This window comes from Phyllosticta citriasiana (genome assembly GCF_038021145.1).
Source record: "Phyllosticta citriasiana strain CBS 120426 chromosome Unknown IWZ02scaffold_11, whole genome shotgun sequence".
Taxonomy (NCBI): Eukaryota; Fungi; Ascomycota; class Dothideomycetes; order Botryosphaeriales; family Phyllostictaceae; genus Phyllosticta; species Phyllosticta citriasiana.
The window spans coordinates 607990-619928 of NW_027117288.1; the positions used below are offsets into that span (position 1 = coordinate 607990).

The following is an 11939-nucleotide window of genomic DNA, read 5'->3' on the forward strand; positions in this document are numbered from 1 at the left end:
CGGGACCAGGGACGGGAATAGCAGTCGCGGATAACAGTAGTGCGCACGACGACGAGGAGCGTCGTTGACGCGATCAGCCTCGGTAATGCGGGGAAGAGAGGGTGCACCTTGTCCACACCAGTTGCCTCCAGCCTCTGCAGCTCAGATGCCCGTTGTCTGCAGCAAGGCACAGCAATTCAGTCCAGTCCGATGGAAGCGTAGACGACGCGATTGTGATTCCGCGATTGATGAATAAGGCTTCCACTGCTTCCTGTCCGCCCGAACCGCTCGCTGGCTGCTGCTGCTGCATCTCATCACTCTCTCTCTCTCGGACAAGCGGCAACATCCAGTATCCGGGCAACCATGACACGCGCTGCTCTCAGTCCGCAGGCCGCCAACCCGGCCACACGCCCATCGGATTGGACAAAGAGATCGCGTCTTCCTCGTCGACGCGACGAATTGGGCAATCCAGTCCCGCGCTCGCACGTACACACATGTGTGTGTGTGTGAGCTCAGCGGCAGGCAGGCAGTGTGTCAGCCAATTTCCCTCCGTCTCTTGCGTCCGATGCCCGCTGCTCTTTTTTCCTTTGCGCGCTCTTCCTGGTTGACAAGGTAGGCGGCGCTTGTGCTATGGGTGAGTGGAAAGGTAGGGTGTGTTGATTGAGCGCTTTGTCGAACCCCGCATCGAGTGCGGAGGTTCCCCCGGCTCTCTTCCCCCCTCCCCCCCAACTGCACCTGCTCAGGCACCAGATGGATGTCCGCGAGACGAGATGGGACGAGTTGACCCTTGCCTGCCCGTCTGACGTGATTTTCCCTTTGTATCATTCTTATCCCTTCTTTTTTTTTTTTTTTTTTTTCTCTCTCCCGTCTTTTTCAACTGTTTGCGTACGGCCGGCCGATCTCACAGCCGCCTGGATCCAATTCAAATTGATATGACGCGATAGACAGTAGGTTCGAAGGGCTGGCTGCTTTGCGAAATTGTGGCATGGGTTGTAGCATGACTGACCTCTGGTAAGATGAAAGAGAGGTGACAGATTGATGGGGAGATTAAGCACGACATTGGGTTTTTGGGTTCAGGGATTCCTGCCCCTTGGGTGTTCTGTACTTCTATTACGTTTTGGTTCCATGGCAAAAAGGGCACCAAACTGCATAATATGAAGTCAATGACCAGACGAAAGGCGCAACAGATGAGCTCATAGTCAACTGGACACAGCCATGAGAAGCGGCTTCAATGTTCTCTCTTTCTTCACCGACTCCTTTTGAAATAGCCCCGCCTCGACACATCGGCAGCGGAAGATGTTGTTGCGCAGGTTTAGACCCAACGGCACTGTTTTCCATCTTCAAAAAGAATGTACACTTTTCTACTCGTTTGCAGCAGGTCTGCAACCACGCGCCAAGGCAGTGGTAAGCCGAACCGAACCAGCACAGCCCGGGGGGCCCAAGCTGCGGCCCGTGCGGATCTCCCGCCGGCACCGCAAGCGAGCGAACTGAACAATGACTGTCCTAACCCGACTGCTTGCACCATTCAACAACAACAACGACAACTGCGACACAAAGCCCCCATTCCTTTCAAAGGCCGTGGGCCAACCATGGCTCCTCAATCTAAAAATGGGCATGAAATCTGACATGCGACGGCAAACCCTGGACAATTGAGACGAATTTCCGCTGTCTGATCGACGTCGAGCTTGCCCCGTTCTAGGAGTAGGAGTACTTGTTCACGAGAGGGAAGGCGGATGGATCCAAGGTCTAGAGCGCCTTGGACAGAGAACGAATCGTGTCGCTTGGTTGCCGGTGTGGCGTGCTCTAGACTACCACCTTTCACCCTTTCACAGCCAGCTGATTGTTGAGGCGCTGCTGAGCTCGCCACCGCCAAAGGACCGTCTACGATTCGGATGTGCGGCAAAAGTGGAAAATCAACACCATTGAGCTACTTAGCTATTTGTAAGCGCAGATTCTTGATGATAAGGATTCTGACAGTAGGGATTCTGATGCATGTGATGAAAGCATTCTGGGCCACGAGTGACTGCAGGTTTTCATCATCAACTTCTTCTCTAATTTTACGGCACATCAACACGTTGGAAAAATAAAATCAAAGCACCCGGCTGGAGACTGCTCGAAGACACGTCCGTTCTCGCTTGCACAGAGCAGCCTAACGTCAGGCAGTCTAAACTAGACACCCAGCCATTGCCACCAGCAACTCCGGACAAAAAGAGGTGAAAAGAAAAAAAGAGGCATAGAAGAAAACCAACTCTTATTCCGGAACAACGTCAACTCAGCCCAGCTCAGCTCAACCCGAAAAGAGAATCAGCGCAACTGCGGCCAAATAGCGCCTCGTTCGTCTTTTTCGAAAAAAAAAAAAAAGAGCACAACAATAGCAGCAGCAACAGCAGAAAATCCTGTCTAGCCACGTTCGGCCGCCCGCCGGCTGTCATGGCCATGTGGCTCGCCCGGGGTCCAGACTAGACCGACCCATCGCCGTCATGCTATCATCCCTTTGCTCATTTCTCGTTGCGTTCGCTCGCTCGCTACCTCAGCTAGCAACATAGCTAGCTCTCTGTCTGAGCTGAGCTGAGCTGAGCTGCTGCTGCTGCTGCTTTCGCTGCTGCTGCTTTGCTTGGTTGACTGAACTCGTTCACTGTTCTCCATCATCACCACAATCACCAGGCTTTTGTCCGTCCATTTGCAAACGAGAATTGTGCGCCTGGCCCCCGTTCTGTTGTCTCTGCCACCGCGACAACGATCAATACTGCTTGCTTCCTTGCCCTGCTTCCCCAGTCTACCTGCCTCGCCCTACCTATTTCCTCGGGCCGCTCGCTACGCTGGCTGGCTGGCTGGCTGGCTGGTAGGTATCTGGCCGCGACGTCGACGTCGACAAAACCGCTCCGACGAATACCAACATCTCACCGCTCTCACACCTATCGGCTGCTGCCGCCATGTCCTCCATTTCCTCTTTCCTCCTCACCCTCACCCTCCTCCTCCTCCTCCTCCTCCTCACACCAACAACCCTCGCGGCGTCCTCCACCTCCTCCACCGCCACATCTCCATCATCATCATCATCATCATTATCTTCTTCATCTTCATCTTCAACCCTCAGCCCGGCGCCAGGCACGTCGGGCTTCACGTACGCGGGGTGCTGGAACGAAACGACGGGGTACGCGCAGGGCGGCAGCGTGCGGGCGCTGGCGGGCGGCAGCATGGCAAGCGACACGGCGCTAACGGCGGCCAAGTGCTTCGAGTTTTGCGGCACGGGGAGCCAGTATGCGGGGTTGGAGTATGGGCAGGAGTGAGTACTGTTTACCCATCTACTTAGCTACTTAGCTACTCACCTACGAACGCGTTTGAAGAGTTTGCTTTGTGTTTTTGCGGTTCGCGAGGGGAGGCAGGGGAGGCGAGGTGTAGCAGCAAAACCAGAAAGCTAACAGCGCCCACACACAGATGCTGGTGCGCCCCCTACCTCTCGGCTCTGTCAACCCAGCTGCCCGAGTCAGCCTGCGACATTCCGTGCAAAGGCGCAAACAAGACGGCGTGCGGCGGCAGCCTGACCCTGACGCTGTACAACCGGACGGGCAAGTCGGACAAGAGCAGCGCAGCCGAGTTGCGACGGCGGGGAGGCGGAGGTGCCGAGTGGAGTGCTGTCGTGGCTGTTGCGGTTGTCGGGGTGGTGGTGCAGTGGGGGATGGTGGTGGTGGGCGCGGTGGCGTGAGGAGAAAGAGGGGTGGCTAGTTGGCTTGTGGTTTGGAGTGAAGTGACGATGTGATGATGATGATTTGTATTCTGGATGGAAAGGGGCATGTTGGTTCTCGTGAGCGAGGCGGGGACGGCAACGCAACTTCAATGCCACGCAACCGAGAACGAGGGCCAGTCCAGTCCAGTGCTATAGGATTGACTGACTGAGACGAGACAATCCAGTCCAGTCCTCCAATACCACGCGGCAGACAGGCATAAGAATAGCAATGTTTTCCTCTCCATCCAAAACCGTCCCATCACGCAATGCCCAACCCAGCCGTCCTCATCACCTCCTTGGGCCGGCGATACGTGTAGCCGATAAACGCGCCCTTCTTCCGCGCCTCGAGCACCTGCTTCTTGAGATAAGGATCCCTCAACAGCTTATCCCGCGGCCGCTTCTTCTCCTTGACCTTGCGCTTACCCTTGCCCTTGCCCACGAGAGCTTCGAGCGGGCCCGCCTGGTACTCGACGCCCGACATCAAGCCCACGCAGTCGTTATCCCCACCAGCAGCAGCAGCAGCAGCGACACTGTCAACTTTTGCCGGGGCTTCGACCACGGAGCTCCGCGACGAGTCGGCGTCGTCGGCGTCCACGTCCGCCGAGCTGCCCAGGATCTGCTGCTCGTCGTCAAAGTACTTGGTCAGGTCCTGGCCGTGGCGGATGTGCGGTACGAATGGCGGCCGGCACCGGTGAAGGCGCGCCCAGTCGATGCCGTGGAAGAACGGGTGCTCCTTGATCTCGCGCGCGTCGTCGGGGACGACGAAGCTTTTGGCCCGCGAGTCGCTGCCGCTTGCTAGCCCGGCTGCAGCCGCAGGCGTTGGCACTGATGAGATGCGGTAGCTGTAGCCTTGGCCGTTGGAACGCATGCCGAAGCTGCGGTGGCGTTGGTGGCGTGGGACAAGGTAAGGGTTGGAGTCGTTTTGGCGATATTCGTGGGACGAGAGACGGTTTTCCTTGTCCGTGAGCAGTGACTTGATCAGGCTGATGGCATAGTAGGTCACTGGTGCGAGGGGGATGCGGTCATTTCCCTCGCCGCCCCAGCGCTGCTCGGCGGGAAAGTGGAGGAACTGAGCGTGCGACACGATCTTGGCCTTGGTGTCCTTTCGCTCTGGCGAGTAAAAAGGTGTTTGGCCATAAAGACACTGGACACGATGAGCTGCTCTGACGACAAGTTATGATGGAAATCAGGAATACCTCATAGAGGATAATTCCAATACTCCACCAGTCACACCGACCGTCGTACTCCTCGCCTTTGATCACCTCTGGAGCCATGTACTGGCTTGTACCAACCACGCTTTTTGCAAGCCGTCGCTGCTGATTTCTGTTCATCCAAGACAGTGGGTTTTCCTCTTTTGAATCTGGATTGCTGGCAGATAATTTTTCCTTGATTGTAAACATGGACGGCTTGGTCTGCATTCGCCCGAGGCCGAAAGGAACATTGGCAGAGCCGTTTGCTCCAGCCGTTCTTTGCTTTTCCAGCTTGTTCCGCTCCTCCTCCTCCTCATCGTGTTCATCACCGCGAACCTTGATGCCAAACTTTTGAAGCAGACTATAACGCTTGTCGCTAAAGTAGGTCTGGTTGTGGGCCCAGTGCCCGTCAAAGGCAAGACCGAAGTCGGAAATTTTCAAATGACCAGATGCCGCGATTAAAAAGTTGTCGGGCTTCACGTCTCGATGTATCCAGTTCATCTTGTGGGCTTCTTCCACGCACAAAATCATCTCGGCGACATACCACTGGGCGACCCTTTCATCCAGGACATCCTGTCTCATCAAGAAACCCAGAAAGTCGCCTCCGACCATGTACTCCATGACAAGGTACAGATTGGTGTTGTCTTGAAAACTTGCAATCAGGGGAACAACCCACCGCGAGTTTTCTGAAGCCACCAAAAAGTCTCGTTCGGCTCTCAGGTGGCCTTCTTGACAGTTGCGCAGCATCTCCGACTTTCGAATCACTTTCATAGCAAACACCTGTTGGCAAGGGTCGGACAAACGTGGCCTTCCCCTCTCGGGCTCGCCTTTGCCTCCGTCGAGGCGCTCAATATCAGATTCGGACTCGAGACGCGGTGCCTTTGACGGCGGCACCTCCCTTTCTCTGACGAGCCGGACGACGCCAAAGCTTCCCTTTCCCAGAATCCGGACCACTTCATAGCCAGCGATAGAGATGCCTTTGGACCTCCTTCGGATCAAGGAGTGGCTTTTCCAGACACGAATCTGCCTCAGGTGATCGCTTTCAGCGCGGAGCCACTTTTTGATTGCGTCTTCCCGTTGCTCTTTGGAGGCTGACTGTAGCCCGAGTCGCTCCTCGAGGGATTCCCGCCTTTTTTGACGTGCGCTGGCTTGAGAAGACTGCAATTGGTTGAAGTGAGTCTCGAAAAAGACCTTTGTCGCGGCGACAGCCTCAATGGTCCCGACGGACGGCTTGATTTGGTCCAGGTCCGCTTGTTGGACGGGAATGCTGTTGCTTGAAGAGGTGGAGCGGGCAGACTTGTGCAGTGACAGGGTCGTTTCAGTGCTTCCTCCTGTCGGAGCTACCGTCGAGCCGCTGAAGGCACCGCTTTTGATTGGAGAGTGGGGCCGGAGCTTGGATATGGCCGAGGCAGCAGAATGGCCGTTCGAAGTCGAATCGTTGAAGGAGGTGGGCGCCGTGGAAGCCGAAGTAGGAGGCGAGAGGCTGTTTGACTTTTCAGGAGAGGACGAGCTGTTGTTGGGAAAGGACAGGCTGGGGATGGCATCGCCGATGACGGCACTGAGAATGCCTGGGGCAGAGGCAGATCGTGTGGAGGACGACACGACAATGTCCTTTGCGCGGCCGAAGAAGATGCTAGGCCGGTTGTGGGGGCGTCGGTGAATGACGGTCCGCTTCTTGTACGGGTTATGGCTGAAGAAAGTCATGCTGGGATAGTGATGGGATGGGGGGGGGCGTCGACGCTGGAGACGGAGAGTTGGCCGATGAGGTGCGAGACACGATGTACCAAAGTCTACAGCGAATACGGTTGAGGAAGCAGCAAGCTGAGCTGGGATTGGGCAGCGCTTTCTCGTGCGAGAGTCTTGGTCTTGTTGCCGAAGACGGACCTTGGATAGCCACCGTACAGTAAAGTACAGTACAGTACATGTACATGTACATGTACTCTACACCTTATGCACTGGTGGTGAGTACATGTATGAGCCTGAGCAGGGCCGGCGGCCGAGGCCGATGGGACACTCCCTGCTGCAAGCGCGTTTCAGTGTGGGCGTGGCACATGCGGGTCGTCCTGGTGGTGAGGTGAGCCGCGCTCGTGATCCGATCTGCTGTCCAGCCGAGTCCACCTGCTCGTCCATCCTTTCCGACTTGACCGCCGCTGTCTGCGCGCGCTGCCTTTAATGCGACTTGTCCTCCATCTGTTGCTCTCTCGTCTTCGCTGCTGTGCCTCTTCTCGTCTTCACTGCTGTCCGAGCGCCGCATCCGCATCCGCATCCGCATCCGCACCCGCCGGCGCGTCCCCTGGCGCTCCACCTCTTGGCTGCCCTATGTTATCGCCCTTATCGATTGTCTAGTGCCCCGCTCCCACGTCACTGGACAATACCCAGGAGCACCTATTGGTACCGTACCGTACCTACCTGTATTGCTCCTCAACATCGCATCTCTACCGCAACCAGACTTGCTGCGCATCTCCTTTCGCGTGGGGACCCTCTCAGCCTCTGCGCGCCGTCTCCTGCTCAAAAGGCACGCAAACACCCACCTCTCCCATCCAGCGCGCGCGCGAACATACATACCTTGCCATCACCATCTCCGTTGTTGCGTCGCGCCATTCCTCACTCACAATGCATTCCGCGCCCTCACCATTCCCGCTCTACCTGCTGCCGAGCATCCCCTTCCGGCGACGCTCCTCCAGCGCGACCACAATCGACACCACCTCGGCCTCTGGCTCCCCTCCGACGGACCAGCAGTCTTGCGCGAGCTCCTATGTCGGCAGCTCAGCACCATCATCGCCGCCATCCTCGCCGCCGCGCTTCCTCTCCGGCCACCGCGCCCATCTGCGCTGCACGCGCTGCCTGACGGACCTCTGCCTGACGTCGCAAATCATCAGCAAGGGCTTCACCGGCCGCCACGGCCGCGCCTATCTCGTCGCGCCGCCAAACCCGTATCCACGCGCCGGTACCAGCGCGTCGACGAGTAGCAGCGATTCGGGTACGCCGGCGAGCTTGCGCAGCGAGAATAATCTTCCCAACACGCATACGCACAAGCCGGTCCCGCGGCAGTTGGTGACGGGCGCGCACACCGTCAGCGACATTAGCTGCGCGCTGTGCGGCGCCGTCTTGGGCTGGAAGTACGTCGCCGCCGAAGAAGAGAGCCAAAAGTACAAGGTGGGCAAATTCATCCTGGAAACCAAGCGCGTTTGTCGCGGCGTATGCTGGGAGAACGAGGCCGAAGACGAAGACAACAGCGTCATTGGCGGCCGTGGCCGTAACAGGGCACCGCGCAAAAAGGCCAGAAGCAGCGTCGACAGCGAAGGCAGCGGCGCTACTGGGTCCGGCGACGGCGACGAAGACGACGACGACGCCATAGAGTTTGACAGCCAGGACGAGGACGAATGCGAGGATCTCTTCGCCGGCACCTGGAGCCCGGCGCTGGCGAGGAAGAGACGGAGAGGCAGGCTGTGGAGGGACGCCCGGAACGGCGCCAATGGTGTCGAAGAGGTTTGAGTTAAGCTCAACGTCTCTCTCACCTCCCACTACGACTCATACATACCCAACCGGCGTGCGGGATACCTTCCCTCTGTCACACCACCACCATTCAATCGCCTCCTTGGCAGCGGACGGACGAACCCTGAATTTGGCATCCGTGGATTGGCACTGTCACGCCTGCACTGTACTGGACATGACGTCGGAGGCGCGTCTTTTTTTTTTTTTTTTTTTTTTTTCTTGCATAGCACTGCATTTTGAGATTGCCTGTCGCGCGTTCGCGTTGTGCACCGTTCCCCATCCATGGCTAGGCAGCAAAAGCTGTCAGCCACTGGTCATCATAATCCCTTCTCTTTCTCTCCCAACGGCGTTTTCGGATCGGACGGACGTACGGATGGACGGCTGGCTGGCTTCTCTCGGCGCTTCTGTTGGACCTTGTTTCCTACGTCTCTCTCTTTTTTCGCGCCCGCCTAAGCTGCTGCATCGTCATCATGGTCTTCTTTCCATTTTTCTTTTCTCTTTGCTGCTGGCTGGCTGGCTGGCTGGCTGGCTGGTCCTGGTGCTGGTGCTGCATGTCCGTCGTCAGTGGATGGCGGCCGTGGCGGACTCACCAACCGACCAACCAACCTACTAGGGACCAACCGGGCCAGTCAGTCAGCAGCTGCCTGCCTTATGCTTCGACGACTCCTCATGATTGGAAGACTCACTGGACAACGACCGCTACTCATCCATTGATACCCCCCCCCCCCCCCCCCCCCCCCCCCCCCCCCCTCCCCTCCCTCCTCTTCACTACCCTTCGGTCCGGGTGGTGTGGTGCGTAGCGTAGTCTCTTGCTTGGCCCCATCATGTACCGCCGGCCATCTTTCCCTTTTTTTTCCCCCTCCCTTTCTTCTTTCCATCACGCTACTACACTACACCCTTTAATAATGTCTTGGATAGCACCTCACTCTACTCCTCTTCTTCTGTTTCTTATTCTTCTTGTCTAGGTATTCAAGTACGCACAATAGTTAGCATAGTAGTAATGCAAATCGCCTCAACTCACAATACTGATGCACGTAAATGTGTGTGTGTGTGTGTGTGTGTGCATGGCAGAGCGGCGCTACTGCCGGCATGAGAGCGAACAAGCTTGCTGGAATTATTCGTGTAGCTAGCTAGGTAGGTAGGTACCTGTCCCCTTCTTTCGATCTAGACTCATTCCCAAAGACCACGACAACAACCGCATATTTTTTCAACCTCCGCCGATCCCCTCTTCCCTCTTACATGCACATCCACATTTGCGCCCCCCAATGTGGTCACCTCTCCCCCCGATTATATGCATTCCACCAACGCCGCGATCCAACTTTTTGTTCCGACACGACACGGGAAGGCCACGTACCAGAACTGGCACAGACCGAAGCCCCCGTGCTTCCGGTGATTAAGCAAAGACAGGAAGAAAGGAAGAGGAAGGAAAAAGAAAAGCAGGGAAGGGCGCCTGAGAGATCCGTCCTCCCTGCACTATGCCGCAATGCAAGTGGGATATCTCGAAACGCTGCAAAACGTCGAACCCGAGACAGAGGCAAGAGGAAAATTTGCATGTGTGAGAGAGAAAACACACGTCCTGGTCAAGCAAGGCTGTGGAGATTCAAGCCGGACGCCAGAGTGGAACATTCGATGCGAGCGAGCTCTGTGTTTACACCGTTTTTGACTCAACAAGGCCTTAGTTGAGCGAGACCATCTTGATATCGAAGCAGAGGGTCGAGTTGGCCGGGATGCCGGGAAGCGCCTGCTTGCCGTAGGCCAGGTGGGCAGGAACGGTTATCCTGCGCTCAGCGCCAACGGTCATGCCGGCAACACCAATGTCCCAGCCCTTGATCACCTCGCCGGCGCCGAGCTTGAAAGAGAATGGCTTGCCCTTCTTGTTCGCTGTAGTACCATTGTGTCAGCACCTGCCGCCTGTGTGACTGTGTCTCGTTAGAGGACGGGAATACTTACAGTCGAAGACCTTGCCGTTCGTCAGCTTGCCGATGTAGCGCATGCCGACGCGGTCACCCTTCTTCGCGGCCGGGCCGGTTCCCAGCTTCTTGTCGTCAATGGTGACGCCCTGGACCTGCTTGACACCGAGGCCCGTCTTCTGGTCCTTCCCGCTCTTCTCCTGCTCCTTCTTGGGGAGGGGAGAGCCAGTGGGGCCCTGCTCGAGGTTCTTGGCGAACTGTACCTTCTTCTTGTCGGCAGGGCTGTCCTTGGCCTCCTCCTTGCCGACGGCCTTGCCTTCGTTGTTCTTGAGCTTCTTTTGTTGCTTCTTGCTGAGCTTCTCCTCGCCAGCGTTCTTGATCATGTCATCGAGGCTCTCGGCAGAGCGCTTGTTCTTGCCCTTGTCGTTCTTGGCCTCGATGAGCTTGGGAGGCTCCTCATCCTCGTCATCAGAGCCGAGCTCCTTAATCCTGGGGTTCTCAAGACCGTCAAGCTCGTCGTCCTCCTCGAGCTCATCCTCGTCAGGAGAAAGTTCGTACTCGTCCTCCTCGTCATCATCTTCGTCATCGTGAGACTGGTCAGGAGCCAGGTAGTTTCCAGTCAAGGAAATGTCGTAGGAACCGGTGACCTGAAAGTAGACCTGTTCATCTTCACCGACGGTGATGTCGATAGGCTGCTGATAGTGCTGCAAAGAGTTAGTAAACAAGCAGTACGAGCGTCAATATCTACTTTGAGTCGAAAGGAATAAAACGTTGGCGTAAAGACGTCGCATATGCTTACCTTGTCGGCGTCAAGAGTGCAAATGACAAACTCTTCCATCTCCATTTCCTCATCGTCATCCTCCTCCTCAGAGTCCTCATCACTGTCACCCTCGACGGCGGGGCCCTTGCCCTTGTTCTTCTTGGCGCCGCCATCGACGTCCATCTCATCCTCGTCGGCAGCCTCCAAAATCTGCTTCAGGGCAGCCTCGGTGCGAGCCTTCTTCGACTTTGCCGGGTCGCTAGGACCACCGTTCTTCTCATCATCGGAATCGCTCTCGTCGTCGCTGATGATTTCACCCAAGCGAGCGCGGATCGCATCAATGCTGTCATCGTCCTCATCGTCGCTGTCATCCTCGTCATTGGTGATGGGCTCGCGAATCAGCTTGAGGGTTGCGCGAGCAGGGCCATCGCCTTGAGGCTCGGCGCTGGGGTCGATGGCCGCCATGGTGATGCGGAACTATTTTTTCAGTTAGCCAAATTTTACGCTGAAATACACAAGACGACAGCACAAAGCTGGGCCAGTGTATCAAGAGTGATTTGAACTAAAGGCGCGCAACTTACAGTAGCCGGAAAGTCGGGCACAGCTTGGATGGGCATGCCCCCAGCCGGGACTTCGAGGCCGTAGACGGCGACGGGAAGAAGAGGCATGGCGAATGTGTTAAATTAGTTGTACTGGTAGGGTATTGGATGAAGTGTGTAGACGATGCAGATCCGTTTGCAGAATTGAGGCTCGAGGGAAAAAGAAGGTAGTGGTTCGGCGCAGAGAAAAGGTGCAGAGGGCGGAGGAAGAAACACAGATTGGCAGATCTGCGGGCGACTTTTTCGACTGGCGCTAACATTTCCGTGCCCTAGCGCTAGTCC

At 56.5% G+C, this 11939-nt stretch overlaps 4 protein-coding genes across 4 annotated transcripts; 2 read left to right on the top strand and 2 right to left on the bottom strand.

Moving 5' to 3' along the window:
* Window positions 1-2912: 2912 nt before the first annotated feature.
* On the top strand, window positions 2913-3682 carry IWZ02DRAFT_492765 (WSC domain-containing protein; the record flags this gene model as incomplete). The annotated part of the gene is made up of 2 exons (XM_066769877.1): window positions 2913-3262; window positions 3415-3682. 2 exons carry the CDS (start codon window positions 2913-2915, stop codon window positions 3680-3682), a joined length of 618 nt encoding a protein of 205 aa, XP_066620370.1.
* Window positions 3683-3962: 280 nt separating this feature from the next.
* Window positions 3963-6597, bottom strand: IWZ02DRAFT_382240 (kinase-like domain-containing protein; the record flags this gene model as incomplete). The annotated part of the gene is made up of 3 exons (XM_066765215.1): window positions 3963-4498; window positions 4568-4748; window positions 4900-6597. The coding sequence occupies 3 exons, from the start codon at window positions 6595-6597 to the stop codon at window positions 3963-3965; spliced, it is 2415 nt and encodes an 804-aa protein (XP_066620371.1).
* Window positions 6598-7335: 738 nt separating this feature from the next.
* On the top strand, window positions 7336-8402 carry IWZ02DRAFT_48977 (yippee family protein). The gene has a single exon (XM_066769605.1). The coding sequence runs from the start codon at window positions 7507-7509 to the stop codon at window positions 8386-8388; it is 882 nt and encodes a 293-aa protein (XP_066620372.1). The 5' UTR covers window positions 7336-7506; the 3' UTR covers window positions 8389-8402.
* Window positions 8403-10057: 1655 nt separating this feature from the next.
* IWZ02DRAFT_49017 (uncharacterized protein) lies at window positions 10058-11857 on the bottom strand. The gene is made up of 4 exons (XM_066769640.1): window positions 11640-11857; window positions 11098-11535; window positions 10339-11002; window positions 10058-10269 (listed from the first exon to the last, which is right to left on the bottom strand). The coding sequence occupies exons 1-4, from the start codon at window positions 11724-11726 to the stop codon at window positions 10064-10066; spliced, it is 1395 nt and encodes a 464-aa protein (XP_066620373.1). The 5' UTR covers window positions 11727-11857; the 3' UTR covers window positions 10058-10063.
* Window positions 11858-11939: the final 82 nt, after the last annotated feature.

Bases quoted from the DNA above. Each gene is read 5' to 3' on its own strand.
- IWZ02DRAFT_48977 (XM_066769605.1), top strand. From the start codon at position 7,507: ATGCATTCCGCGCCCTCACCATTCCCGCTCTACCTGCTGCCGAGCATC.
- IWZ02DRAFT_49017 (XM_066769640.1), bottom strand. From the start codon at position 11,726: ATGCCTCTTCTTCCCGTCGCCGTCTACGGCCTCGAAGTCCCGGCTGGG. The intron at 11,003-11,097 runs GTAAGCATATGC...AACTCTTTGCAG, and splicing joins GCACTCTTGACGCCGACAAG to CACTATCAGCAGCCTATCGA. The intron at 10,270-10,338 runs GTAAGTATTCCC...ATGGTACTACAG, and splicing joins GAACGGCAAGGTCTTCGACT to CGAACAAGAAGGGCAAGCCA.